The 24,751-nt window shown below is 52.0% G+C and overlaps 10 protein-coding genes and 1 non-coding gene across 11 annotated transcripts; 4 read left to right on the top strand and 7 right to left on the bottom strand.

Moving 5' to 3' along the window:
- Positions 1–1,330: 1,330 nt before the first annotated feature.
- VTN49DRAFT_t32 lies at positions 1,331–1,416 on the bottom strand. The gene has a single exon. It is a non-coding gene; the product is annotated as a tRNA-Pro (tRNA).
- A 508-nt stretch (positions 1,417–1,924) lies between these two features.
- VTN49DRAFT_2081 (uncharacterized protein) lies at positions 1,925–3,087 on the top strand (the record flags this gene model as incomplete). Its single annotated transcript, XM_069409767.1, has 2 exons — positions 1,925–2,591; positions 2,654–3,087. The coding sequence occupies 2 exons, from the start codon at positions 1,925–1,927 to the stop codon at positions 3,085–3,087; spliced, it is 1,101 nt and encodes a 366-aa protein (XP_069269838.1).
- A 45-nt stretch (positions 3,088–3,132) lies between these two features.
- VTN49DRAFT_2080 (uncharacterized protein) lies at positions 3,133–4,146 on the bottom strand (the record flags this gene model as incomplete). The annotated part of the gene is made up of 4 exons (XM_069409766.1): positions 3,133–3,183; positions 3,240–3,657; positions 3,758–4,017; positions 4,078–4,146. 4 exons carry the CDS (start codon positions 4,144–4,146, stop codon positions 3,133–3,135), a joined length of 798 nt encoding a protein of 265 aa, XP_069269837.1.
- Positions 4,147–4,628: 482 nt separating this feature from the next.
- VTN49DRAFT_2079 (uncharacterized protein) lies at positions 4,629–6,017 on the bottom strand (the record flags this gene model as incomplete). The annotated part of the gene is made up of 3 exons (XM_069409764.1): positions 4,629–5,599; positions 5,653–5,875; positions 5,931–6,017. The coding sequence occupies 3 exons, from the start codon at positions 6,015–6,017 to the stop codon at positions 4,629–4,631; spliced, it is 1,281 nt and encodes a 426-aa protein (XP_069269836.1).
- A 684-nt stretch (positions 6,018–6,701) lies between these two features.
- Positions 6,702–9,687, top strand: VTN49DRAFT_2078 (uncharacterized protein; the record flags this gene model as incomplete). The annotated part of the gene is made up of 5 exons (XM_069409763.1): positions 6,702–6,886; positions 7,015–7,049; positions 7,100–7,216; positions 7,271–8,654; positions 8,709–9,687. 5 exons carry the CDS (start codon positions 6,702–6,704, stop codon positions 9,685–9,687), a joined length of 2,700 nt encoding a protein of 899 aa, XP_069269835.1.
- Positions 9,688–10,068: 381 nt separating this feature from the next.
- VTN49DRAFT_2077 (uncharacterized protein) lies at positions 10,069–12,239 on the bottom strand (the record flags this gene model as incomplete). The annotated part of the gene is made up of 4 exons (XM_069409762.1): positions 10,069–11,681; positions 11,736–12,052; positions 12,108–12,138; positions 12,188–12,239. The coding sequence occupies 4 exons, from the start codon at positions 12,237–12,239 to the stop codon at positions 10,069–10,071; spliced, it is 2,013 nt and encodes a 670-aa protein (XP_069269834.1).
- A 1,171-nt stretch (positions 12,240–13,410) lies between these two features.
- Positions 13,411–14,925, bottom strand: VTN49DRAFT_2076 (uncharacterized protein; the record flags this gene model as incomplete). The annotated part of the gene is made up of 2 exons (XM_069409761.1): positions 13,411–14,447; positions 14,511–14,925. 2 exons carry the CDS (start codon positions 14,923–14,925, stop codon positions 13,411–13,413), a joined length of 1,452 nt encoding a protein of 483 aa, XP_069269833.1.
- A 668-nt stretch (positions 14,926–15,593) lies between these two features.
- On the top strand, positions 15,594–17,606 carry VTN49DRAFT_2075 (uncharacterized protein; the record flags this gene model as incomplete). Its single annotated transcript, XM_069409760.1, has 3 exons — positions 15,594–15,645; positions 15,699–15,965; positions 16,015–17,606. The coding sequence occupies 3 exons, from the start codon at positions 15,594–15,596 to the stop codon at positions 17,604–17,606; spliced, it is 1,911 nt and encodes a 636-aa protein (XP_069269832.1).
- A 467-nt stretch (positions 17,607–18,073) lies between these two features.
- Positions 18,074–19,518, bottom strand: VTN49DRAFT_2074 (uncharacterized protein; the record flags this gene model as incomplete). The annotated part of the gene is made up of 5 exons (XM_069409759.1): positions 18,074–18,144; positions 18,207–18,538; positions 18,595–19,271; positions 19,320–19,369; positions 19,428–19,518. 5 exons carry the CDS (start codon positions 19,516–19,518, stop codon positions 18,074–18,076), a joined length of 1,221 nt encoding a protein of 406 aa, XP_069269831.1.
- Positions 19,519–19,903: 385 nt separating this feature from the next.
- VTN49DRAFT_2073 (uncharacterized protein) lies at positions 19,904–21,067 on the top strand (the record flags this gene model as incomplete). The annotated part of the gene is made up of 1 exon (XM_069409758.1): positions 19,904–21,067. The coding sequence occupies one exon, from the start codon at positions 19,904–19,906 to the stop codon at positions 21,065–21,067; it is 1,164 nt and encodes a 387-aa protein (XP_069269830.1).
- A 233-nt stretch (positions 21,068–21,300) lies between these two features.
- On the bottom strand, positions 21,301–24,442 carry VTN49DRAFT_2072 (uncharacterized protein; the record flags this gene model as incomplete). The annotated part of the gene is made up of 3 exons (XM_069409757.1): positions 21,301–21,530; positions 21,596–24,267; positions 24,327–24,442. The coding sequence occupies 3 exons, from the start codon at positions 24,440–24,442 to the stop codon at positions 21,301–21,303; spliced, it is 3,018 nt and encodes a 1,005-aa protein (XP_069269829.1).
- Between the last annotated feature and the right edge of the window lie 309 nt (positions 24,443–24,751).

Genomic DNA, 24,751 nt, shown 5'->3' with positions numbered 1-24,751 from the left:
GAGTCGAGAAGATGTGGTATGATGGTCTTGACATCTGACCTGTGCCTGTCATGGACGTCATGGTTGTAGTCAGCGGATCGCATGTTCATTGTTCGATAGTGAATCTGGCCGCATGTGGAAAGCACCTCCGTATAGCTTTCTTATATATCATTTTACAAGAACTTCAATCCGCGGTCTAGGTCTCTGTAGATTCTCGACATGGAGGTGGCTGGAGGGGCAACTGTTCGTTGAGCACCTGATCCGTACTCACGCTCTGGAAGACGTAAGACACAAGAGTACTGCTCCCATGGTAACTTTGATCAGTGTGCCCAATTGATTATGGCAGAAGTGCTTCTACAATGACTTATGTTGATGGTTAGGCTAAGGTAGGTCGTTGACCATAGGCTAGCCCGACGACCTGGAAATTCAGATATCCCCGCAATCTTTACATCATCTCCGGAATTGGCAAGGAAATAAACTATACCAACAAGAGTGAAGTTCTAGGTGATTATTAAATTGATCGCATTATACGGACTTCTCGGGATTCTGCATTTGACAGGCAAAGTTGATCGTTGCTAGTACTCGGGTTTCGGTTTCTCGAGTCGAAATAACTAAGCATGGTTCATGCCCTGTAGGTTACATCTGCCATTTGTCATAGTGCAGATGTGCCAGATACATAACCTATGGGAAGCCACTGGGCCTGAGTCAGTGAAAAACCTCAATTGTTCATGCATAGGTTTTAAACAAGCAGAATGTAACTACGGGGAATCGGGTACATCATCCTCCGTATAATTTCGAGTACTGGTCCTGTAATTGGAGTTCGTACCCCGCATATCCCCTGCAGCCAAGTGCAGCAACATCTGTCAAAGTGCTCTGAAATGTTCTTGTATTTAACGGTAACGTGGGCCAACTGGTCGTACAGCTCTAGACCTGTGTCATGAGTGTCGTGGCACTCTCTCTACACTTCTCCATAAAGTACTTGCATACTCAACCTATCAAGCGTTCGCCATTGATTCAGGATAATAACGGAGTGCAGGATCTATGCATTCGTATACACCGGACCGAGAACCTGTGCCGAACATTAGTCAGTCTGTTTTACTTAGATTTCGACACACAGCCACTTGATTGTACCGTGAACCCAGTGCCCACGGGTACATTGGCTACATGTGCTTGTCGTGCGTTATTCCGTAATGAGACCACAGGTAGACTCTATGATAGGCGCCCACGAATGTTAAGAAAAAGGAATTGCACACGTAACTCATCCCAAAACGAAAGAAGCCAACTAAATTCGAACGTATGAGCAAAAAATGTACAAAATTAGGGTAGAAAAAAAACTCGGAAAAAAGAAAGTGGCCCGAACCGCGACTCGAACGCGGGACCTCGCCGAGTTCAGGACTCGGACCCGAACGGCGAATCATACCACTAGACCATTCGGGCTCGTTGATGCTTACTGCGGGGCAAAAGAGTCTCATGAGACCGACCTCATCGCTTGAAATGTGATTGGTCTTGAGGCTTATGTAATTGTCCTCCTGTTCCAAAGTTCGCATCGATTTTATGACGTCGGTCTCTGGGGATGAATTTGCCTTCGGATAATAGGGTATTTCCCCACTGCAATAGTAGAACGAGGAGTTGTGTACGAAGAGAGCAGTTCCCGTCCAATGAAGCTGGGAATTGCCATGCTGCCCTGTCGAAGATAATCGGTCCAGTGCTCGGCGCAATCCTAACCGAGCCATAGGACTGGATTATCGTCTCTCATTTCCGTCGGAAGAGTTCAAGTCGAAGCTGCAACGTTCTGTTCTATGTATTTCTCCTAGATGATCTCCATGGGAAGTATCGATGGAGCAATAGGCTCATATATAAACGGATCGAAAAGCATCATATTGGTGGATTGAACGCAATCAACGCAACCTTCCAGTGGGTGCTTGTCCTCGAGCTGAATACCAAAATGAAATATACAATTGTTGATTCCCACGTCCATCTCTACCCGGAATCACACCTGCCCACACTCGCATGGCACAAACCCGGGAACCCCATTGGCGGGCAATACTCGATTGATCAGTACCGCCTCGCTGCTAAAAAAGTACCAACTGGTGACCAGAAGTCCGACGATGGAGAGCCATATACTCTACGTGGATTTGTCTATCTGGAAGTAGACCGGAAATCGTCCGTCAACGAAGCGGATGGTGGGTGGAAGCATGTGCTGGACGAGGTGTCCTTCCTCGCACGCATTATCAATGGGGAGCCAACTCCTGGAGAGGGTCACAAGCCGGAGGATAGCGAGCTTTGTCTGGGAGTCGTGCCTTGGGCCCCGGTTCCAGCCGGCCAGGAGACCATGCAGCGGTATATGACCCTTGTTCAGGAGCGCATGGGCACCGAGAAGGCATGGAGAAAAGTTCGTGGAGTGCGGTATCTTGTTCAGGACAAGCCGGCGGGCACGATGCTGGGAGACGGCTTCGTCGAATCTTTAAAATGGCTGGGACGGGAGAAGCTCGTCTTTGATTTGGGTGTCGATGCGCGACAAGGAGGGCTCCATCAGCTGCGAGAAGCGGTGGAGTTGTGTAGACGGGTCTACGACGGAGTGAAAGACGATGAAAAGGTGGTGATTGTCATCAGTAAGTCATATTTCTCTCGTATACTACGAAGAATATATGAATCCCAAGCGCTGATGTGTAAGATCACATGTGCAAACCGAATCATCGTGTTCCGTACAGCGGGCGCGAGTCGATAATCTCGCATCCAGAATTCAACGAGTGGAAGCAATATGTCAGTGCCATGGCGGCGGCAGGCCCTACGACCTACATGAAGCTTTCCGGGCAGTTCACCGAACTGCCGCCTCTTCCCGCCGAGCCGGAGCCAGATTATGATTCTCTCGCTGAACGATTGGAGCCCTGGACAGATGTCATCTTCGATGCTTTTGGGCCCGCGCGGGTTATGTTTGGCTCAGACTGGCCAGTTTGCAACACCGGAGGCGGAGGGCAGAGCGCATGGGAGCGCTGGAGGCAAGTTGTTCAGAGGGTGCTGGATAGACGTGGTTTGACGGAGGAGGAAAAGCAAGGCTTTTGGGGAAAAGTTGCGGTGACGGCGTATGGACTAGATGCAGATATTTAGACAATTGGGATAATTCCTGGACGGTGTGAAGTAGTAACTAATTCATTACTGCAGATTGACAAAGGCCCCTCCATCGACGAGGATCTGTGCTCCCGTCTGCGCTAGCAGTCAGAATCCATTTACCGCAATATCAGGAACGTAGCCGAACTTACCACATAGCCACTTAATTCATCCGAAGCCAGGAACACTGCAGGCCCAGCAAGGTCTTTTGGCTGTCCGAGCCTACCCAGGGGAATCCTCCCTTCCATGTATGTCCTCTTTGCCTCATTTGACAGATCCTCCTCATTCATTTGCGTACGGATCGTGCCGGGAAGAAGTGCATTACATCTGATCCCGTACTTTCCTAGGGCAATCGCAGTCGATTGCATTAGACTCAGCACGCCAGCTTTCGTCGGAGTGTAGTGTGTCTGTCGCCCGCCGCCGACAAGGGCCGAGATAGAACTGATTCCGATGATTGAGCCGCCGGATGGCGACTGATTGAACGCCATCTGGCGAGCAGCTGCTTGGACTGCGTAAAAGGCGCCGCATAGGTTGATGGAAACGGTCTGATTCAGGAGTGATGGTTCGAGCCTGCAGTTATATACGGTCAGCCGAACTATCTAAAAACTCCTGCACATTTCCCACAACTCCCACCGAGTTCATTGATCACGTCAACCAGGAATCAACATACTCGAGGAAATCAGCAAACTGACACACGCCCGCATTGCTCACGAAGACGTCTAGTCGTCCGAACTTTTCGACGGTTTTGGAAACAAAATCTCTCCCCGTTTCCGGCAGCGAGATGTCACCGGCCACGGTTAGGAAGTTGTCTGAGGAGGTGATTGCCGTCGCATCTTCGTGGAAGGACTTGATGAGTGGCTCTTCCTGCGCACCGCCTAAGTGGTTGATGGCGACTTTGGCCCCATGCCGGAGGTATTCGAGTGCAATTGCCTAGCGAATCCGTCTTTAGTTCTGTCCACCACTCATGCTATGGGAAGCACGAATGAATACCCGGCCGATTCCCGTTAAACCGCCTGTGATCGCGGCGACTTTACCGACAAGCAGTTGAGGTGTTGTCATGCTCGAGATCGTGGGCCTGTTGCGATTTGCGTAGCGTGCAGTTATATTCTCAAGTTCCTGCTCGAGCTGCCGAGAAACTTCAGCTGGAGCTCATTATCTTGTTGATCTCTCGTCGTCTACTTTGAATGGATATCTGCCAAATTCTACTATTCAAATGTTGTTAACACTCATGTTGAAAAGGCTGCTTGGTCTGACATGCTTGCGGTCCCTCAGTGGAGCTCGGTGTTCGTGCTGAAGATACCCCGAGACCCCTCCACACTAATCTTTCCCGATATGGAAGTTACTCGTAACCCGAGTTCACTGGTCGGGACGGGTGTCAGCGTTTTCAGTTACGGTGATTGATACGGACGTAAACCGAGCTCTATATTCATTGGCATTGTATAGAATTGCAGTAAAAGCATAACAGGAATACTCTAGTAGACCATCCAGTCATGACCTTCTAGGAAGTAGTATATACATGTGTATCAATGGGAAGTCGATGTTCAAGCCGAACCATTAGTATCTTTCTCACCGTTCTCCTGCGGCGGCGTCAAACTCTTTGGTGGAGCCGGTGTGAGGAAGGACGACGCCGGAATAAGCGGAGCGGCCGGGTTAACCTCAAGGCCAAATCCTGGCTTGTCCAGATCCTTCAGATCCAGGTATCCGTTGACTGGGATCGGCTCGTTGATGAACAAATTGCCAAATACAGGCTCGACGGTCTTGCCGTCAGCTGAGCTGGCCAGGTACTCCTGGAACGGGGTGTTGGGCTGCGACACGACGAAATGGTACGAATACGAACCGGAGGCGTGCGGTACGACGGGGATGTCGTAGGCAGCCGCCATTGAAGACACCTTAAGAAGTTCCGTCAGGCCGCCCAGCCACATCACATCTGGCTGGATTATGTCGACGTTGCGGCCTTCGATCAATTTGCGGAACCCGTAACGCGAGTACTCGTGCTCTCCTGTCGTGAACTTGACAGTAGGGTGAGCCCGTTTGAGCAGGGCATGGCCGTCAAAGTCATCCGGGGTCAAGCACTCCTCCCACCAGTCGATGCGGAGGCCTTCCTCCTCAGCGCGCTTCACGAGCTCAATTGTGTACGGGACGTTCAAGGACATCCAACAGTCCACGCGAAGCGGGAAGTCTGGCCCAACACTTTCTCGGTGCTTGCGGAGGAATTCAATGTTTCGGTTCAGGCCGTCAATGCCCTCATCCGGCCCGTACGGTAGCGGGACCTTGGCCCCGATGAATCCCATTGCCTTCGCGGCCGCTGGTTCCGGCCCCGTGCAGTAGAAGTGTAGTCGATCTTTTGTTGCGCCTCCGATGAGTTTGTAGACGGGTTCATTTCGAATCTTGCCGAGGAGATCCCAGAGTGCGAGGTCAACAACGGAGATCACCGCGACTGGGAGGCCTTTGCGACCATAGAACATCGAAGCGCGGTACATCTGCTCGAATATTTGGTTGATATCGCGGGGGTCTTTGTACGGTTTGTTAGTCACATTCCCCGTTGACCCTACTCGGCCAACTCACCGGCTCCGATCAGAAACCGCTCCATGTGGTTATGAACCAGCCAGCACGCCGGCGGCCCTCCGAAACCCGTTGCGAATCCCTTTGTGCCATCACTGGCCTCGATCTCCACGCAAAATGACCCCAACACGTTAATGCCGAAGCTGGTGCGCGAGTGGCGGTACTTTTCCCAGCGGGACATAGGGGTCGCAATCGGGCTATCTACCAGCCAATGTCCGCCTTTGACCTAAACCTTGTCAGCTAATACTTCCGTTTCATTCATTGCGACGAGGAAGGTATACATTGTGGTAGTCACCTCCAGACCCCACGCCCTGAATCACAAACGTTCGAACATGCTTGATGGTCGGGAATTCTCGAACAGAGGCCATGGTGATTTTCGACGACGGCAAGTCTGTTCCTCAGTGACAAACGAGAGAAGGTACCGGTGATCGCATCAACAACGACATCGACGTCTATTTATCCATCGAGGCTATCGGCTGAACTCCGGGACCGATGAAATGGACGGCTGAGATAACGGAGAGCGGAGCTTGCTTCGGGGTAATGCAGCCCGAGAGGGTTCCGACTGACCGAACGCGAGCCATTCCGCATCGCAGGGCCGTACCTAATACTGCTTGCGGAAGGACAGAACCTCAGTCGCAGGACCTTATCAGATTGCGGGAGCCGACAATGGCCGAACCGTCCACCAAAGAAGCTTCCGTCTTTGTTCTTTGCGGAGTTTTGCCGAGGTTTTTGCGGAGGGTGGTCACCCCGCGTAAACTATCAGTCGCAACTTTCCCCAATCTGGGGTAGTTACAATAACTATGTGTAACTGGTGTATAAAAGTTATCCTTACTAGTTCAAATTACATTCGTAACGCGCTCGTCCATCGACGGTCATTCAGCTGCACCCGAAGGATCTTGGTTTGGGTTTAGTCGATTGAATCTAGTTCTGGACCCTTTCGTTCCTTGCATTCTCCCTGCGTACTTGAATCTGCTCTCCTCCATGACCATGGTGCTTCCCTCGTAGGCCGGCCGACTCGCTACGTCTCATCTCCGATCACCGATCGAAACAGGATGCCTGCTAGTGATCCCTCTGCTCCACCGCAGACACGCCGCCCACCGGCTGACTCGGGCCAGACACAGAGCCCCGAGGGCGACTCATCTGGGGGCGAGTCAGAAAATGAGCAATTGTCGGGACAAACTGGATCGCTTCCTGCCGCCTCGCGCGGCCTAAAGAGGAAACGCCCTGAGATGGTGTCGTAGGTCCTCCCATAACTCGCGTGCTTTGTTTTCCATTTCCTCCCCGCGGCGGAAATTTAATTATCTCCTTGCCGACAAGGAGATTCCACATCTTTCGTGGACGAATGTAGATCGCTGACCTTCTAAGGTGCGAGTTGTGCAAGCAAAGGAAAGTTAAATGCGGTATGTGTGGCTGGAGCATTCGCTTTGCACAAATTTCTGATCAGGCGCAGATCGTGCGCAACCGAGCTGTGGATGGTGTGCGCGAAACGGCCAACTATGCGAATACAAGGAGCGAAAGAAGCCCGGGCTCCGGGCAGGGTACGGCAAGGAGCTTGAGCATCGACTCGGTATGGAACCTCAAAGACAGAACCATGAATTCAGTGCCAATTGACTGGGCTCAGACAGGTTGGAAGAGATTATTCGAGCTCATGGCCGTCTCATTGAGACCCATATTCTCAATAACAGTCAGCATCGAGCGGCTCGGGATTTCCCTCAACCCGGAGTCCATTCTTTTTCGTCTCCTTCAGAACCGGTCACGGGACCTAGTCCTGCGTCGACGTATCGGCAGGAGTCTTCAATGTCGCATCGCCCGCCAGACACCATGGCCGCCCAAAGTGACGCAGTTGGCAGCATGCATTCATCTACGTCTGATACGAGGACCAAAATAGCAAATCAGCAGTCGCGCATCGTCGACGGCATGTTGGACACGACGCCCCTGTCGCAAGGAATAGACGGGAGTGAGGATGACTATACGCGCAACAACTCCTCATTGAAAGTGCCTGTAAATTTGTTTGCCAACCAGGAGCAGTCTTTGGGCGATCCTCAGTTGGACCTGCCGCCGTACGACCTGTTATATGCTCTGGTGGACCTCTATTTTGAGCACATAAACACGTGGTGTCCTATCCTTCATCGCCGGACCACTTTGGATACGTTCTTCGGGCCATCTCCGTTGGAGGAGGCAGACCGCATGGTGTTGTACGCGATCGTGGCGACGACATTGCGTTTTTCCACTGATCCTCGCCTGACAGAGAGCAATCGTAAGCGATACTACGAAACGGCGAAACAGAAGGTCATTCTTTACGGGCTCGAGAATTCCTCAGTTAAGTCGGTCCAAGCTCTGGTCATTCTGGCGCTCGACTTTGTTGGTTCATCCAATGGACCGCCAGGCTGGAAACTGCTGGCGCTGATTGCACGCTCTGTTGTTCAGCTGGGACTTAATGCGGAGTCCGGGTCGTCACTTGTCTCCTCGGCATATCCATCGATTTACACGCTAAGGGCAGTCGTGCTCCCCGATGCGGAATCATGGATCGAGGATGAGAGTCGACGGCGTTTGTTTTGGATGGTGTACCTATTGGACCGGTACTCAACCATCGCTACAGCCTTTGACTTTGTCGTTGATGACAAGGATATCGATCGGAAGCTTCCTTGCCGGAACGAATACTTTACAAGGAACCAACCCGTGGAGACTCGCTGGTTCCGTGGTGACAGCCTGCAAGACCGGACCCGTAACGCCGAAAATGTGGGCGCGTTTGGATTCTACGTTGAGATTCTGGACGTCTTGTCACGAATCCATACTTTCCTGAAAAAGCCAGTAGACATTGGAGCGGTTTCTGATGTCGAGGAGTGGCAGACGACGTACCGGAAACTGGACAGCGAACTACGCTCGTGGGAGCTCAATCTACCCCATGATTATGCCTATGAGCATTCGTCACGCTTGATTATGAACTCCAAGGCGAACAAGGGCTTCCAGTGTGACTGGGTGATGCTGCATGCGACCTATCAAACGTACGTACCCAAGAAAAGGAACGTGTGCGACGCACCGATACTGACGCTTAACAGTGCTGTCATCCGATTACATTCGTCAGCGGCATATCCTACAACACGGTCTCCGATCTTCACACCATCCTACAGCGCAAGCCAGCGCTGTCTCGCCGCCGTCAATAATATCCTAACCTTAACTCGCTTCGTCCACGACAACCACATCCTCGACAAACTCGGGCCGCCGTTCGCGTTTACCCTCTGGGTATGCGCTCGACTGCTACTGGTGCACGGGTCGACGATCGCCCGTACTGTCAGCCCGGACATTTTTGTATTTGTCGAGACGCTAGCGCAGATGGGACGCTACTGGAAAGTCGCAGAACGATACAGCTCGATCCTGCAGCGGGTGCTGGACGAGTACAACGAGTATGAGCAGGCTGCGGCGTCAGACGAGCACCGGGCGACCCCTTCGTCGGTAAAAATTCTGGCGGACATGCGCCGCTGCGCTTTCGACCTCGACTATCTCATCTCTCGCCAGCCGCGGGATGGAGGCCGATCGGGACACTCGTCTAGCAACCCTAACAACCATCATTCCGCTCACCTTTCCTCTCACCACAACAACAATCTCTACACCAACCAAAGTAACAATAGCAACCATTTCACGATGAACGCGGTCGTCCCAGATCCCAACACCACGTCAGCAACAACATCACTCGCGCGGAACCCCGGCCCCAACGAACTCGAATACCTCGACGTCTTCGGCTTCTTCAACGTTCCGCGCGTTCTTCCCAGTAACATTCCGATGCAGATGCCGACAACCCTCAACGAAAACTCCACGGATAACAACGGCGTGAACAACACCACTAATAATGAGGCTTCTACAACAACTAACAACACATCCGACGCAGCAGCAGCATCGGATGCCAACAATGCTCAGGCGGCCGCGGCGGCCGCGGCTGTAGGCCCAGCGACAGTATCATGTGCGAATGAGTTCAATATTACGAATTATTTGATTCCCACACCGGAAACGGATTGGTTGTTTCGTTCAGGTTCTGATTGATGGGTTTGGCCAAAAAGAAAGGGAATTTCTGTGGAGGGCGTTAATGGGGTTTTTATTGTACATAAAATAGGTTTCGAGATGTAGGTATTGTGGAGAGTTTTGGTTGGGTGATTTGGGGTGATTTTCATGGAAACTCATGTTTGGAGTGAGCAGACGTGATACCAGGTTTGCTAATCCAACCGATGAAAACAATCTACCCCCATAAAATTGAATCGTAAGAGGCACACGATCTGCCTAGATACAAGAACACCATGTAAACCGTCATGCAAGATACTGTATCCTCCATAGAAACGAATGAAAACAGCAAAGAACGCCGACCCAACCATCAATCATAATCATCATCATCACCCTCCAGAGACTGCGTTGGAGAGGGAGAAAAAATCATGCAGCTCCAGCGTCGTCATCAACTGGTTCAATCCGAACGACCAGTTCTTCCAGAAATCCTTCGAGGAATGAGCCATTTTGGCCTCCCATGCTGACCGGTGCTTCTCGGTCCCACCGTTCAATTTCGTTGAAAATACCCGCGGCTTTGATGACCAGTCGTCGAACACGCTCGTGTGCCTGCTGCCGACGTTGGAGTTCACTTGAAGTGCCTTGCGATCCGCTGTTGCGGAGCTGTTGGTCCAGGTGGTATGCACGTCGGCGGAGAGCAGCCTCGAGAGCCGGGATGATCACGCTCCGCGAGGCGGTCATGGGTTCTGCTGCAGCAGATTGTGTTGAGGATGTTCTCGAGTGTGAGGGTGTTTTCTGGTGGTGGTGGCTGCTGGCGAGCTGAGAAGTCGTGGCGGATTGGATGGTTTCTGGTTTATTGGGGGCTGTTTCTTTCTGTTTGACAGGGCGGTTCGGCTCGGCAGCGCTAAGTCGACGGCTTGAGTTTGGTTCGATCTGGGTACTCTGCGTTCGTACAGAATCTGTTGTTGTAGGTGTTGGAGGCTCTGTAGCAGCGGCGGATCCTACTGGTTTCCGCGGAATGGACTGGGCACCTGTTGTGCGTTGCTGTTTTGGAGAGTTGCTAGGTGTTCTCTGGAGGTCACCTAGTTGGAGGTATGTCAGGTCAGATGCCAACGACTGTTGCAACTCTTTGTCATATTCACTGCTCGTAGGGCTCTCTTCGGGCATCGTGTAAGGTGGGTTGGCAGATTGTGACGATGGAGTTTGCGGAGGTGGAGCGCTGCTGATTTCTTTCTGCGGTGACGAAGGGAGTGGCACTTTACTGGGTGATGCCGTCGGTGTAGGAAGAGCGTAGCTCTGTTTCCGAGGCGATTGTGGCGGTAGATTAATCCCGCGTAAGGTCTCCTCGGTCGCTTTGTTCTCGCTATCATCATCTTTAATCGGTTGCGTCCCTGAAGACTTGGTCGCGCTCTCAGGCGCTTGACCGCGTGCATTCGTCGCTGCACCACTTAGGGCTTTGAGCTCGTTGGCTCTGGGGCCAGCAGGCCGAATGGTGCCAAAGTCCCAAAGATCTTCGTCATCCGAAGAGGACTTTTGCGGTTGATTCTGCTGGGGAGTACGTTCTTCTTCACGTTCTGCTGAATCACGACCATGAATCGCCTGCCACCGTTCATACCTCTCAATCAGCTCGGTCAGGTAGGTCGTCTTCTTGGCTCGCTTCAAGAACGGATGCTTGAGAAGTTCTTTGGCAGTTGGCCGTTCTCGAGGGTCCCTACGTAAACACAGGCTGACAAAGTCTTTGAATGCCTTGGTGAAGTTCCCCTGGAGCGTAGGGGGAGGATTCTTGGGAATCAAGAACAGTACTTTCATGGGATGGATATCAGAATAGGGCGGGTGCCCCGTGGCAAGCTCAATGGCGGTGATTCCAAGAGACCAAATGTCTGCTTTATAGTCATAACCAGACTGCTTGATGACTTCAGGGGCCATCCAAAATGGAGTCCCGACGAAGGTGTTCTTCTTGGTCATTGTGGCACTCAATTGACCAGACACGCCAAAGTCGGCAAGCTTGACTTGGCCATTTCCGCTTAGGAGGATATTTGCGGCTGCGAAGGAGCGTCAGCATGGAATTAAGGGTCTCCGGTAGGAGTAGTGTTTACCTTTGATATCACGGTGCAGCTTCTTATCGCTGTGAAGGTAATCCAAACCGAGCAGCAACTCCCGAAGAATAATCATAATGTACTCCTCAGGAATTACCCCGGGCCGTAGGAGGTCGAGACAGCTCCCACCGGCACAGAACTCCATGACAATCCACAGATCCGATCCCTTCAGATATGATCCAAAATACTTTGTGACGTAGGGAGAATTCATCGTGGACATGATCGAAATTTCCGTGATGATGTCCTCAACTTCATCTTCCGCATTTTCGACGTCGATAATCTTGATGGCAACCGACTGACCGGTTCGCTTATCGACACTATCATCAGGCGGAGTTAGCATGGACCGAACAATGCAGAGGAACAAGCACGCACCCTTTGTACACTTTGCCGAAGCTGCCTCCACCTGTGTCTACGGTCAGCCGTCATGACGGCAATCGGGAAGTCATGCTCACCGAGGCAATTCTGCTTCATGTAGATCTCTTCGGGATCGACAACACCCGCCATTGTGAAGCCAAACAACCAAACACTAAGAACGTCCGTTTACTCACGCCGTCGGGGCGCTTTGGTAAATGATTGATGGACCTCGGAATCATGCACTTTTCATCCCAAATCGCAGATAAGTTCACAAAGGTCACAACTTCACAATCCAGGTGCCTGGAAGGATTCCAATGCAGCCGAGATCAATCTAGACTCCTTGGCCGCTCTGGGGGGGGTTATCTGAAGAGAGTTCAGCGGTGCTATCAACAATTGGTGAAGGCCCGATATGGGATCAAACGGTGAAAACAAAGAGATGACAGGAAAGGATCCAGCGTTGTCAAACAGCCTTCAGTCCAGGTAAATCCGACAAATGGAAATAATCCGAGCCGGTGCGTTGATTGTTTATTGTTGATTCGGTGTTGATTGTTTTGGTTCAGCGGATTACCTAGCCTAAGCTCCGGCCGATGTTGACGTCCCGTCGTTGACCCACTCAATTTCGCCGAGGGAATCAACCGCCAATAAGTTATGCTCTCCGAACGCCTGTCAGGGGTTGGTCAATAATGGCAATCGTACATTAACCGGTACAATTTTCTGGAGGGCTCCTTACCTCGCGAACGCAGGACACTGCAGGCAGAATGGGGCCTTAGAAGGGGAGCCCTGGATCCGGATTAGGCATGATGAGTCCTTTGGGGCCAACTCCACAACTCTGGGCGGGGTGTCTCAGATAAGCAGGCGGTGAGCGTTATCAGGAACCTTTATTTTCGATTGGTTATTCGAAGCGTTTAATAGTCATTTGCTTTGATCGATCACGTGTAGGTATAGGTTATTTGTAGGTTATATCGAAACGGGTGATAACAAGAAGGTTCGTTGTAACGAGATGGCAGGAAATGTTCGTTCTATCGGGGGTTCGCTGTACGGTTTGTACCCAGACAATCCAGGCATGCCATTCAAGATTTTGTAAATATATAAAACCTCTGACACAGCATATGAGAAACATTGATCAAGTGCCGATGTATTAAGTGATCTCTTCGATAATCTATTCGAACATTGACAGTCTAGACCTCAAGTCTCCCATCAACAAGGACGAATCGTCATAGACACTGGTATCATCCCCGAACCATCCGACTCAAGGTATTCCATAGTACTCTACCAAACGCCCCATCGAATGCAAGCCATAAAACATAACCCATTGAAACGATCACTCGAGATAGCCGATCATGACCGTGCCATTCTTCAGACCCGCATCTTGAATGGACGTGTCAAGATCTTCAATCAGGTTCTTGCCCATTGCGTTGAGCTCGAATTCAACGCCCGCTTTCTCCTTGAGAGGCGGTTCGGACTTGAGCCATTCGTAGATCCGCCGCACCGGATCAGAGAGTGCGAAACGGCGAATAACTCGGCCAGACGGGTGACGAAATTGGATACGCGTCGTAGTAGCAGGGTCTGCTGGAGGTTCTTTGTGGATGCGATCCGAAGGAATGGCACGGAAAGCCGCTGAGTGAGGGTCTTCCTCTTCTTCCTCCTTTTCTGTCTCTGCTTGTTGCTCGGCATCCGTGGTTTCCTTTCCTTTTCCTTTAATGTCATCGACGCTGCGCGTCAATTCATCCGGATCCGTGATCTTGTGCACCTCCGCATCACCTAGACTATTCCTCATGGCCAACTCCACCATTTCATCCTCAGTCATTGTATCCAGCTTCTTTTCCCGTGGGAGATCCGGTTTTCGCCTAGCCACAGGGTTGCGGACGTTGTGCTTCAAACTGTAGCGGTCCAGAAACTCATAGAGCTGCATGAGAAAATCGGCCGGCTTGACCACGGGCGGCCCTGACCAGACCTTAACTTGCTCTCCTGTTCGCGGATCGACAATGGCAATGTGTGGATAATTGTCCGACACATCGCTGGCTTGAAAGTAATATTGCAAGTATGGCGCCGCCCGAGGATCATCCTTAGTGTACTGTAGAAAAATGAAATTCTCCCTAATGGCCTCCTTCACGCCAGGATCTTTCCAAAGATCTCGATTCAATATTTGGCAGTCGAAGATGGATGGGTCTTGGACGTTCACCATCAGCCATTTTTCCTTCTCTCGACCCTCTTCTCGCGCAAGGTCCCACGGAAGTCGGGATATTATATCAAACGGTGGCCGATACATCTCGGCAAGCATCTTCGATTTCGACGAGGCCTCCGAATCGTCATGCCACATTTCAACGTCCTCCTGCTGGTTGAATATGCCGGGACGACCTTGAGCCGAATCATCAGTTCCCGATGGTCACGTAAGCATTCGCCGGTGGACGTTGAACTCACTGCGTCTTGAGTGTGGCCCATGCATTTGGCGCAAGAAGGCACTGTGGTCTACGTCGGGCTCGACCAACGTTTCTGTTGTCCTGGCCAGAGGTGCTCGGATACCGTCAGAGGTATCTCCGCCATTGTAGAACTCCTCTTGCAGCCGTCTAGCGAGAGCAGCATCATCCTCGACGGTCGATTGGGGCCGCGGAGGCGCCGTCGATCGAGCCTCATCAATGATGACATCGTCATCGTCCGCCGCAGCGCTTGGGCGTGTCGCTGGTTGAGATGCCTGCGCCAGGTCTGCCCCGCCATTTTCAAAGTAAAGTTGCATCGCTTGCTCGATATCGAAGTCTGCGATTTGCAGATATTGAGTCGCAAGCTCCGGAGTCGAGCCCGTGATCTCCGTGAACTTGGCTACCAGATCTCCGTCCATGGTTGTTGGTCAACGAAGGAGGTATTTGGTAAAGTCGACTTGGTGTCTGCGCCTGATTAGGGCGCGGCGACAGTTCAAAGTTTCGGAGTTGACAGTGGCAAGGGAAAATACGATTGCATATGTTGATGGACGTGTCGTCGGTATTTGATCCGACAATAGAACAAACAAAATTCTTCTTCAGAGATACTGTATTCTTTGCATGGAAGAAGAAACCTCTTTACGCGGACACTTTGCCGTCATCTGCCAATTTAGACGGATGACGATACAAGCTTGGGGCCTTCGACGGCAGAAAGGATAATCCGTTCCGCGAAGGTGGTAGTACGTTGGCCGACAGACACCTAAAGCGCAGTTCACAACCTCTGCCAAGACTGTGGCTAGTGAGCAGTGCATAAGTACGGGAGACCGTAAGGACACTACGTGCAATTCTGCATAAGCCACTTGTGCACAAAAATTGCGCAAAGTGGTTGTCTCGGCCGCCGTAGTAACGCCTCGCGAGACTTGCCTGATTCAGACCGCGACGCGTCGCGCGTCCCCACCAATTCGAAAACGCTCGAGTCGCGTCTCGCGTCCCGATGTACCCTTGAAGTACCTCCTTCCCGCAGGTACATCCGCCCGTCCAGATTGCTCTTGCCGTTCTCACGAACACACTCCAACCACGCACCACAACCATGGCAGGCTCTGTTCTGGGAAAGCGCCAACGAGGCGCTGGAGATGCTGAAGGTGAATAATCCTCTAATTATCCTTCTCTTCGACTCTTCTCTGACCCTTCTTAGAATCGCTGCCTCTGCGTTCTGGCTGCAAACGTCGTCTGGTCGGCGTCCTCATCCACCAGGATGCCAATACTAGACACCCATCTAAATCGCCGACAGCCCGCGCCAGATCGTCAGCACAGGCCGACAATGACTTGCAGAATCGGAGCCACCAGATCGTTAAGGGCGCCACGGCTGGTAACTCTCGTTCGAAACGTAATGTTCGAAACGACAATACCTTATCGCCTTCGAAAATCAATTCGCATTTTCGCGTCACTAAATCGGTGAATGGTATGTGGTCGTTCCTTTAGTTGATGGGCTTGTAGCTCACAAATAGCAGATGAGAATGCGGAACCAGCGCATCTGAAGACTCCTCAGTCGAAGAGGTTCAGGGATGCACTCGCCGACTCTCCAGTCACTCCCAAGCATAAGGTCCAAGTTGCTGGTAAACCACTCACACCGCGGACACCGCGCAGCGCGAAAAGTCCAGCGGCGGCCCAGACAGTTTACACTCCCGCGCGGCAGCTGTTTGCCCGAAATGCGAACCCGGAACGCTTGATTGGGAGGGACCAGGAGCGAACAACACTGACAACCTTCATTGAGACGGCAATGCGACGCCGTAAGGGGGGTTGTATCTACGTTAGCGGCCCGCCAGGGACTGGCAAGAGTGCGCTTCTGGATGAGGTCTGCAGGGATCTCAACGTGCAGTCAACGATCAAATGTGCGAGCATCAACTGCGTGAGCATGAGAAGCGCTCGAGACGTCTACGGGAAACTAGTCGAAACACTATGTGACGACTCCGAGGTCTTTCTTATGAGCGAGACCAAGAAGCTGGAATCTATATTCCTGCCCTCGGGAAAGTCGGATGATCTCTACCTGGTGGTGTTGGATGAAATTGATCACCTACTCGCAGCAGATTCGGAGATACTCTACACCCTTTTTGAGTGGTCCCTGCATAAGAAATCTCATCTCTTGTTGATCGGTATCGCCAATGCTCTGGATCTTACCGATCGTTTCTTGCCCCGGCTGAAGACGAAAAACCTGAAGCCAACTCTGCTGCCCTTCTTGCCTTATACGTCCACCCAAATCGCAGATGTTATCACCACGCGTTTGCGGTCGCTATTACCGGAGAACGAAGACTGCCCGAAGGACTTCGTCCCTTTTGTCCAGCCGGCGGCGATTCAATTGTGCGCCAAGAAGGTTGCGTCGCAGAGCGGTGATCTCCGAAAGGCGTTTGACTTGATCAAGAGGGCTCTCGACGTGATTGAACAAGAGACCCTGACCAAGCTCGGCAAGGAACACGACGTGGCCGACACTCCGTCCAAGAAGCCTCTTGTGGAGAACGCAAACCTGGCATCCCCGACAAAGGCTTCAAGATCCTCATTGGCGAACGCTTATACACCGGTCAGCGCCCCACGCGCATCTGTGGCGCATTTGGCACGGATCACTGCTGCCGTATTTGGACAGGGCACGAATCAACGACTCAGGGGACTGAACCTGCAACAGAAGGCGGCCCTCTGCGCTCTCATTGCGCTGGACCGAAAGCGACGGGCACAAGACGCATCCGCCACACCGTCGAAATCGAGGTCCATGGCGCCAACGGTGCGGGAGCTCTTTGATACCTACTGCGCACTATGCCGATCAGACAACATCCTCCACCCTCTGACAGCCACGGAGTTCAGAGATGTCATTGGCAGTTTGGAGACTCTTGGACTTGTAGGCGAGTTCCAGGGACGCGGCCGTGGAGGCACCATTGCCAACGGCTCTGGCGCTCTCCGAACACCGTCCAAGAACAGCAGTGGACCATCCACTCCGCTTAAGGGAATCGATGAGAAAGGCCTTGCATGTTTTGTTTCGGAGAAGGAGATTCTGGATCAGATTTCTGGGCCAGGCGAGGGTGTTCTCAAGGGACTCCTTGCCGGCGAATTTTGATTATGAGCAAAAGCATGGGACTGGCGTTGAGTGTTTGGGTTTGGACTGCATAAAGGTACGGGTATGTGTGCATGCCGATAGATGGCGTCTGGACAGTCTTGTTTCGCAATGCATGCAGATCTGCGTTTGCATATTCATAAGACTAGCCTCCAAATAGTAAGAACCAAGTCGCATAGCTGTAACGCTCCAAGGTCGAGTTAACGACCAGAATACATACTACCCTAACTTGACCAACCGTCTAGATTGCACCTAAAGCAATCAATTACCGATACAATTCCATTATCCCCTCTATTACTATCATAAACTCTAGAACAAAAAAGACAATCTCGCCGACCACCTCTATAATAGTCAATCAAGTAGTGTACACGCAAGCCACTTAAGTAAACGCCAATATGCTTCTAGGGGGTATACTCCAGATAATCCAAGAAAGGACGAACGAATGAAGGGGATGACTTTCGGATTTGGTTTCAGTCATCATCGTATTTCCCTATTTCACCAAGGAGAACATCATCGGGTGCCGGGCCGCGGTTTGTTCGGACTGGGACTCATCGTTTAGTCATGCTGCCTTATGAGGCAAGGCAAAAGGAAGAGAATGCTTACCCCATTCGGTCTCAACGCGGAAGAAGATCCACATCCATCTTCGCGCGACCTCGAGGAAAACAAGCAGGAAGATGCCGCTCTCGAAGGAGTTGATCCGGTCCAGATTCACGGATAGGCGCGTAAGCCATGTGAAGCGGAGGATTAGGTCGATCACGATGGCGCCGTAGTAGAGATCATCGCGTGGGAAGACTCTGTGGCGACGAAGGCCGTACGGATAGTCTTGCTGCCGGAAACCACGGCGATAATGGCTGCGGGTGAGGAGCGTTAGGTCCCAATCCATGGTGACGTCCCACCAGAAGGAATATGCGGAGTTGACGAAGCTGGACAATGTCCTGAACAATGTCAGTCAATGCTCGGGAAGCTCTTGCATCGATCGATGGGTAAGTACCATAATCGCGAGATTGTTGCTAGGCTCAAGCTAGAAGTTGCAGGGTCATGATTTTGCTGTAATGCCGCAAAGATGATGACGGGAAACGCGGAGGCGTATTTTGCCGCATTGGCGAGGTGCTGACCACCCCAGTCGTCGCCAACACGGTGACGCCGCACACGGAAGAACTCAATCAGACATTGTCGGAACCGAATCGCATACGGGATCGCGATCAGCGTCGGGACAATGAGCGGTCTTCCGCACGACCGGTTTGGCTTCCCCGTGCTCGACTCGTCCGATGAGAAGAACATGCAATAGTTGATGTAAATATCAGCAAGGACTCTAGAGTAGCTCGTCAGAGCATCCGCAAGGAGGATGTCTCCGAATTTCCCATCCTGGGCTTCAGCTAACCCGCCTATGCTGATCCGTCGCAGAGTCGCCAGGAACCGCCTCCGCCCGAAGCGGGACAGCCGATGGAACGGAAGGATCAAAAGGGCCACGAATAGCACGAGATATGTCTGCGGAATGATCTCCCACGCAATGACTCTTTCGGAAGACCCATGCGTAATGGCCCAGAAAAGCAGGAGGAATACGCCGAGGGGAATCGTCAGGAGCGTTGCGAGATGGTAAGCCGAGAGGTAGTGCGGCGTCTGCTGGGGGTATTGCCTTGAGGGATATCGGATCAAAGCCGGGACATCCTAAGGAATCAGCTTGCGTTCCAGGTTGGCACATGTTGCACATCTTACAATTCGAGCCCACGTTAGATAGTGCAAGTTGACTCCCCAGCCCCAGAAACCTGCGAAAAATGGACCATCAGGACTATCGCTCACTGCACCAAAACCACCGAATCTCACCTGCTACAAGAATAATCGCCAGACGAAAAGGCAATGGGAAGAAGAGACTGAAGGTATCCAGCTCCGTGGTCTCAGAGTTCCCATTCGCCATGGTTCAAATCAACGGATTATATACAATATACGAAACGAACGAAAACACAAAAAGGAAAGAAAAGAACAATCACATCCGGAAAGAGTGACACCGAATCATGAGAAGAAAATTGGAAGAGCTGCGTTCATGACGCGCTTTGAGACTTTGAGAGCCGTCCTGCTCAGCAAATTGAAGCCAATCTGGCCATGATCGTTATCAGGAATTCACGTGATACTAGAGCTTATATAACGCTAGCCCGTATTAGGAAGGAGTCACGTAGAGATTAAGTACCGAGGCAGATGACATCCGCGATATCGTCGGCGGCAGCCGGACATTGAGTGTCATGAACTGTGTCCGACTGACCCTCGATTGCTGTCATTGACCAATGCTTTAACGTCGCGACATCATGGCCGACGGGACGTTTAATGCTCCGTCGTCATCGGAGACGACGGCAGCATCATCATCGTCCTCCGCCGAGTCAGCAGTCACTCCGTCATCGCCGACATCCCAGTTCTACCCCTTCGCGACCTCGCCGGACATCATCCGCGCACACGAAAAAGATCTCTTCCTGACATCGACGCTCGCCAACCAAGCGCAAACTATCATACGCGCGCTGCGTGGCGCACGTTTCGCCCATACCCATTCCGAAGCAATCAAGAAGTTAACGGAGCTGCTGTACTTTTGCCTCACGACGCTGATTGGCAACCGCACACTCGGTGAGGAGTACTGTGATATTGTCCAGCTCGAGGACGACACATTACGATTACCGTCAATCGTGCGACGGGCAGGGTACATCGTTAGTAGCATCCTCGTCCCATGGCTGCTGGGCCGCACGCTACCGGCGCTTCGGGCGCGGGTCCGCGCGAAGCTGGAGCGGAGCATAGCGCGGGACCATGCTAGGGCGGCGCTCGCGACGATGAACAATAAAAAGGATGCAGGTGCTGCAAAGACGTTGAAGCCGAGCACCAGGCTGCGCATCAAGGAATACATCCTCAAACACCTCGATTCGATCACCTCGCTATCTCCCATCTATGCGCTTCACCTGGCGACATTCTACTTCAGCGGGGCATACTACCACCTTTCCAAGCGGATCTGGGGGCTGCGATACGTCTTCACGAAACGCATCGGCGAGAGTGAGGAGCGCGTCGGGTACGAGGTCCTCGGCGTGCTGATGGTCCTTCAAATGGCGGTGCAAGCCGTCCTGCACATCCGCGATACCATGGCCTCATTGCACGAGCAGCAAGAGCAAGAAAAGATGACATATGAAGAGAAACAGAGACAAGGGAGGAACCTCCTCCCATCCGTCACCAACCCTCCTTCGATCCCGACTCTCCCCGCGGACGAACCGCGGTATGACCTCGCAGAGGACCCTGCCGCAATCCCCTGGATCCCTGAAGGCCAACAACGGAAGTGCACTCTATGTCTGGAACTGTTCAAGGACCCGAGCGTGACGACTTGCGGACATGTCTTTTGCTGGTCGTGTATCCGGGATTGGGTGCGGGAGAAGGCGGAGTGTCCGCTGTGTCGACAGGAAGTGTTGCCGGCGAAGATACTGCCGGTTAGGGGGTAAATTCTTTTTCTTTTGTCAACCCTAGATGTATGTATCTTGGCGTTGGTTCTGTATATGATTCACGATGGGCGTTGGGTGTTGGGATACATTGCATTGGGTTACGTCGTAGATCTTAAAGAGTGGCAGCAATTTATATCCACGAATGAATGTCTTCCATACTAATCTCATTCTAAAACAAGAGTAGAAGAAAAGCACTAGTTGTACATATACAAAACCAATCTACCTAGATATGATCAAGCGCGAGTAGTCGCAGGTTGAGAGTCAGAAAGTGTAGACGCCTCCTGCCTCTCAGCTTCAATTGTCTCATCTTGTTCAGAAACCACATCTGTTTCATGCTCGGTGAGAAGGATGGGCAGATTCAGCTCTGCGAACGCTGGACGAGGGGGAACAGGGTTCAGAGCCTTGCGCTTGGATTCCATGACTGTATAGAGACAAAAACACGCGTAAGGATCTGCGGCAGCATCTGCAGAAAAGAGGTCAGCCTGGAAGAGAGATTTTTGAGGGAGAGAGAAGGGGGTTGGCACGTACAATGGATCTGATCATCTGTCAGAATCTGCGACCAATCACCGCATCGAACGTCATCGTCCTTGTCCAACGGAAGCCCAAAGTGCTCCTCGACCTGCTGGCTGAGGTTCACGGCACGGCGGTTGATCAGGCTCGGATTCGATCCCGCGTACTTGATAAGTTTGTACAGATGGCTGAGCTCGAATTGGCTGCGGACGTTGATGCCAAGGTGCCGCCGCAGGCGTGTGCAGTCCGCCTTGATGCTGACCCCGGCTTTGATGATGTCGGGCGATTCAAGCACCTTTCTCAGAGATGGAGGCACGAGTTGGTCGACTGTTCTTCCCGGGCGGAAGACCGCAAGGTGAAAGAGCGCAATGCGCTCTTCATTCGCCAGTTGGATCAGCGAGACATTGTCAGTGATGCTGCCCGTGCCAGTGGACTGGGCTTTCCACTCAATGTCAAAGCCGACTATCTCGCTTGACAGGAATTCGGAAGCCACACGCTCGGCAGTCTCCATCGACGTACAGTAGTGCACAACGATATCTTTCCCGTTTGGATCCTTGTGGAGCTTGTGGCTCCAAAATCGACCGGTACACAGAGGTCCCGGCTTGGACGCGGCCCCTGGTTCGGCCGACGGGAGTTCCGAAGCCGGCTGCTCTTCGATCGCGCACGCTCTGGTGCTATATTTTCGACGTTGATTCAGGGATGTAGATGATGCAGCCTTCCGTCTTCTCCCTTCCCTTTTGGTTCGTGCTTGAACGACGTCAGTAGCTTTTGGCTTCGAGAGACTTGGATCACGCTTAAGAACGGGGTTTGATGGCTGATCGGCCTGAACCGATTCTTTCGACTTCCCTCCCGCTTTCGCCTTCGTAGTTGAAGTCTTGGATGACCCTTTGTTCCTCTTCGCCTTGTGGGTTAAAAACGCCTTCGAGTCTCTACGCAAGAACCTCAAGAGCCGCTTCCTTGCCAACCGTCTTGTTCCCTTTCGTGTGTAGGGCGTCAAGGCATTGAAGTATTTCTCAATCCATCTCTTCAAGCGATGGCGAGCGTGAGCCCGGGCTTCGGCGGACAGAAAACGATCGTGAGTCAAATGATATTTCCAGAACATGATCCCTTGTAGTGCCCTCAGTTGATTCAGGATAGCGGAGGCAAGGACACAGTCGGTATAAGTGACAACCCAGTCACGAAAGCGGCTCAAATCCTGGCTGAGAGCATGAGCTGGAGTGAATAGCCCATCCTGAATGGTGGGAGCAATGATTCCTAGGTGATGCAGCCTGGACTCTGTCTGCAGCCTCGCCCACGAGACATAACGAAAGGCATCGTAGTCCATTTTCATCGCCACACGGGACGTATCGAAATTGTGGGTTGTAGCTCTGATTGCCTCGCTGTACCTCTGTTGTTTCGATTTGCTAAGTCGGGACCAGGAATTTGGCAACGGATACCTCAAGGACTCTATCAATAAGTATATTTCATGGGAAAGCATTTGTCCGTGACTTAGGACGATTTCAATTGGAGCGATAATATCTATGTGTCGCCAGAAAATATTCAGTAACGGACTTCGTGGCGGTGGAACCGGCTCCTCCCACCGTCGGACGTAGAAGTTCCACAGTAGCCTTGCTAGTAGGAGTGGCTTATTCGGAGCGTCTACCGAGGATTTGCCCGAGACTTTCGGTTTTGCCGGTTTATTCCAGTCAGGGACAAGAGCTTTAATCGTCTTTTTGAGGGACGGTTCCGGCGCAGTACTGTCGGGATTGAAGGCTCCGTAGGACCTAAAAAGTTCGAGAAAAGAGGCTTCTCCGAGAGGACCGTCCGTATACTCACGTTGCCTGCGGAAAGATCGGTATTGATGTGCGGTTGTAAACATATCCCACATCCTTTCCACCACCTTGAGAGAGCGTGCTAGCTTGTATATGTTTGCAACTCTGATATCAGACGACGACTTCATCGAATCCAGTATATGCTGAATAGCCTTGCGGTTTTGATTCAGGTCACGATCGATCTTTTGAATGGCTAGGTATGATTGAACGTCGGCGACGTATGGCTTCAGCAGCCGATCGATCGCCCTCCTTGCGGCAACGCGGGGTCGAATGATATCAAGATTGAACTCTAACCTCAGGAGACGAAGAGATTCGGCAGACTCCAGCACCATCTCTTCGATGGCCAACCTTCGAAGAAGAAACAGATTTCCCTTCAAAGACTGCAGCTCGTCCTCCAACTGAGCGAGTTGCTCAGAACACAAGGCAAGCTCATTCTGAATTGTTGCATATTTGGCGTTGAGATATATTTCGACGTTGTCCTGCAGCTTCTGATCGAATTTGGCAACTTCAGACTGCACCCGACAGCATGCAGCGATGAACTTGTCCAGCGCTTGCTTCTCCGCAAGCTTCCGAGCATTCTTATCCCGTTCTTGAGCACGCCGTTCTTCTTGGGCCGACATTGGTCGCAGTTGCGGAAGTCGCTTTTCACCTCTCCCTCGATTACGGATCATGGAACCAAGAGCACTTCCCGAGCTGCTAAACTCGTCGATCAACTCGACATCGTCGAGGTCATTCTGAGCGGGAGAAGATGCGGAGCGCAGACGCCGACTGCACGAAGAAATGAGGCGCCGCCCAGCCACGCCATGGTGAGCATCACAAGGATGGATGGGAAAGCGGGATGCTACCGAGGTCTCGAGAAGGTCGCAGGGATGCCGGTATCTAAACAAGATCGAACAGTTAGCAATCGCAAAATGAGCGCCTGCCCAGGCCCTGCAGACCTCGACCTCAGTAGCGCATGAGCGGTAAGAGACTCAACATATGCTGAAGCACTGCATCTTCTTAGTAAGGCAGCTTGATATGACCAGTCCACTGCAATTTTGAGACGTCTTCGCATCGTCGAGCAGGTGCATGGCTGTATACACAGACCAAGTCAGACGGCCCGACTGTGTAAGACGAGAAAATCAAAGTCCCAAGCAATTGAGCCAGTCTATGCTTTCCCGACTGAAGAATTCGACTCTGATGAGCTCGTATTCTGCGACCTTTGAAAAAAAAAGACCGACGAGCATATGCTTCAAATTCTTGGCCGGGATTCTACCACATAATCCAAAAGAGGTTAGTGTCGGACCGTCAAATCTTCCGCTCCGAAGTTTGAACAATCCGATCGACAAGCTTGCGGCAGCATTTGATGGACGAAAGATTGAAT

Source organism: Thermomyces lanuginosus (assembly GCF_041956635.1).
Source record: "Thermomyces lanuginosus strain ATCC 200065 unplaced genomic scaffold VTN49scaffold_24, whole genome shotgun sequence".
Classification (NCBI taxonomy): domain Eukaryota; kingdom Fungi; phylum Ascomycota; class Eurotiomycetes; order Eurotiales; family Trichocomaceae; genus Thermomyces; species Thermomyces lanuginosus.
This window is presented reverse-complemented; position numbering and strand designations above follow the sequence as displayed.